At 36.9% G+C, this 2,261-nt stretch overlaps 2 protein-coding genes across 2 annotated transcripts in view; both read right to left on the reverse strand.

The window, feature by feature from the left end:
* Nucleotides 1–559: 559 nt before the first annotated feature.
* On the reverse strand, nt 560–2,193 carry LOC118749078 (the record flags this gene model as incomplete). Its single annotated transcript, XM_036483859.1, is given in 1 exon segment — nt 560–2,193. A coding segment is annotated over 1 exon segment (1,031 nt), but the record flags the coding sequence as incomplete, so codon positions are not given.
* The window catches only part of LOC118749128, an 8,041-nt gene continuing 7,654 nt past the window's right edge, over nt 1,875–2,261 (reverse strand). Inside the window, exon 3 of the mRNA XM_036483897.1 lies at nt 1,875–2,010. Within this exon, the coding sequence (XP_036339790.1) occupies nt 1,875–2,010 (136 nt within the window). The remainder of the gene's footprint in view (nt 2,011–2,261) is intronic.

Raw genomic sequence — 2,261 nt, forward strand, 5'->3', positions numbered from 1 at the left:
ATTCTCTCGAGGAAACCCCGTCGATGATAACTGTGCTGTTCCTCTTTATCAAATATGAATTGATCGAATCTAGGAAGGTCGAATGAAACCCTACGCATGCCGATTTAGTAACTAAAATTTTATGGGAGATTTTATCAAAAGCTTTGGAGAAGTCAGTGTAGATCGACAGATTGGATTACGTTGATCTAGTAGCTATAAATCCATGCTGATTACGACAAATCAGATGTTTTACACTGAAATAAATCTTGTCCTAGACGAAACATTCAAAAAGTTTGGAGACTGCAGATAATTAAGATATTGATCTATAGTTTCAACTATCACTCTTATTGCTGCGTTTGTAGATTGGGGCGACTGATGTCAACTTCCGATCATCAATAAAAATTCCTTCAGCCAGCTTTAAAGGATGCACTAGAGATGAACAATTTTTTAGCAACGCTACAGATAGACCATCGACATCAGATTGAAAAGAATTTTTAATTTTACCAAGCCCTCTATGATGTCATCATCCGATAGAACAAGTGAGCCGAAGTCAATGGAAATAAACAAATACCTAGATAGGTTTCGGCGAACGGCTGCCAAATCATCTACAGGAAGATCAACATCAGACACGAAGTTTGATGCGAAGAAATCAGCAAATAAATTTGCTGCATCCTGAAGGCAGGAAGCAGTGACGTCATTATATAAAACGGAATTTGGAATACCAGAGGCTTTTTTCATCGATTTAATATATCGCCAAAAGTTCTTCGGATTAGTTTTTATGTTAACCTCAAAATTTTGAATGTATTTATTAAACAACGATTTATTTAAGTCTCTAGACTTGTTCCTGTGGGAGATATATAAGTCATAAAAGCGAACTTCCTTAGCTGACTTAAGCTTCTTGAAGAACTCGTTTTTCAAATTCTTCAGAAATTTGAGATCTTTCGTGTACCAAGGATTTTTGTAATTCCTAATCGTAAAAACTGGAACGTGTCTGAAACACAGATCCAGCACTAAAGTTTTAAACATCTTAAAGCACTCAGCGACGTCATTATTCCCGAAAGGTATATTCCAGTCAATTTCACGTAAAGCAATCTCTAATATCTTAAAATCACATGCAGCAAAATTGAAGGAAGTTTTAGCGGTCTCAGAACATACTTCAAAAAATTCAACAGATTCAAAATCTAGCACTAAGGGAATATGGTGTAAGTTAACCGGCGATATTGAAGAGGCAGGTTGTGATACATCAAAGCGCGAGTCGTCGCTTATAAATATTAAATCTAAAAAGCGACTCATTCCATTAGTTATATCATTAATCTGAGTTAAACCCATGTCCAATAAATTATCAATAAAATAAGATTCCGTAGGAGTATTGATATTTGACGGAGTTAAAAATACGTTATTATCTAGGTACTGCCAACTTATGTTGCTTAAATTAAAGTCCCCCAAAACACATAATTGGTTATCCCCAGTAACATTCAGAAGGGCTAACACATTGTTAACATGCGGCTTATAGATACTATCATTACTTAAAGGTTGAATATAAGAAACGCAAATATAAAGAAAAGCGATCGCACCTCGAATTCGCACACATAATTGGTCAAGAAGTGTCATTCTCCTCCAACAGAATAAGTGAAGCCTGACGATTACAGCGAACTGCTATCAGCACACCGCCGCCCCGGTTTTAACCGCATCTCTCTATTTACGGAAGATTGCGTAAAGGTTCGAATCGAAGAACTCAGCATCGTAGAAATTTGAGTTGAGCCAAATCTCACTTACAACAAAAACATCGTATTCAAAATATGAGCTCAGCATTCGCATATCGTCGGACTTACTTCTTATTCCCGAAGCGTTTTCATAATAGATTTTTACAAGCTTATTAGGACAGGAATGAACAGCTAATTCTGTGGCGGTTGATTTTCATCCTTGCGGAAAAAACGAAACGGACGAATAGATGCATTATCCGGCCAAATCTCGGGCTTCAGCAGTTTCTCATAATTATGTTCACTAACGCCCAGCTTAAAGTTTATACACCTAAAATAATCCGCATTCATATCTTTTTTAATGAGTTTATAGCATAAGATGTGCTTCTCGTGTATGCATGTATGCTTCTCCACGTATCCAATAATATTATCAGTCGAAACAGTGAGTGAGAAGGTAGACAAATGCAGCCAATTATAGCGTGCAGCAGTGTTGCCAGAACTTTTTGGGCCGACCGGCTAGATTGGCAAAAAAAAGCGGCTAAAATGGTTTAGTGAAATTTCACATAGACTCTGGCAAAAAAC

Source organism: Rhagoletis pomonella, unplaced genomic scaffold (genome assembly GCF_013731165.1).
Source record: "Rhagoletis pomonella isolate Grant_MI unplaced genomic scaffold, Rhpom_1.0 Rhpom_scaffold_00014, whole genome shotgun sequence".
Taxonomy (NCBI): domain Eukaryota; kingdom Metazoa; phylum Arthropoda; class Insecta; order Diptera; family Tephritidae; genus Rhagoletis; species Rhagoletis pomonella.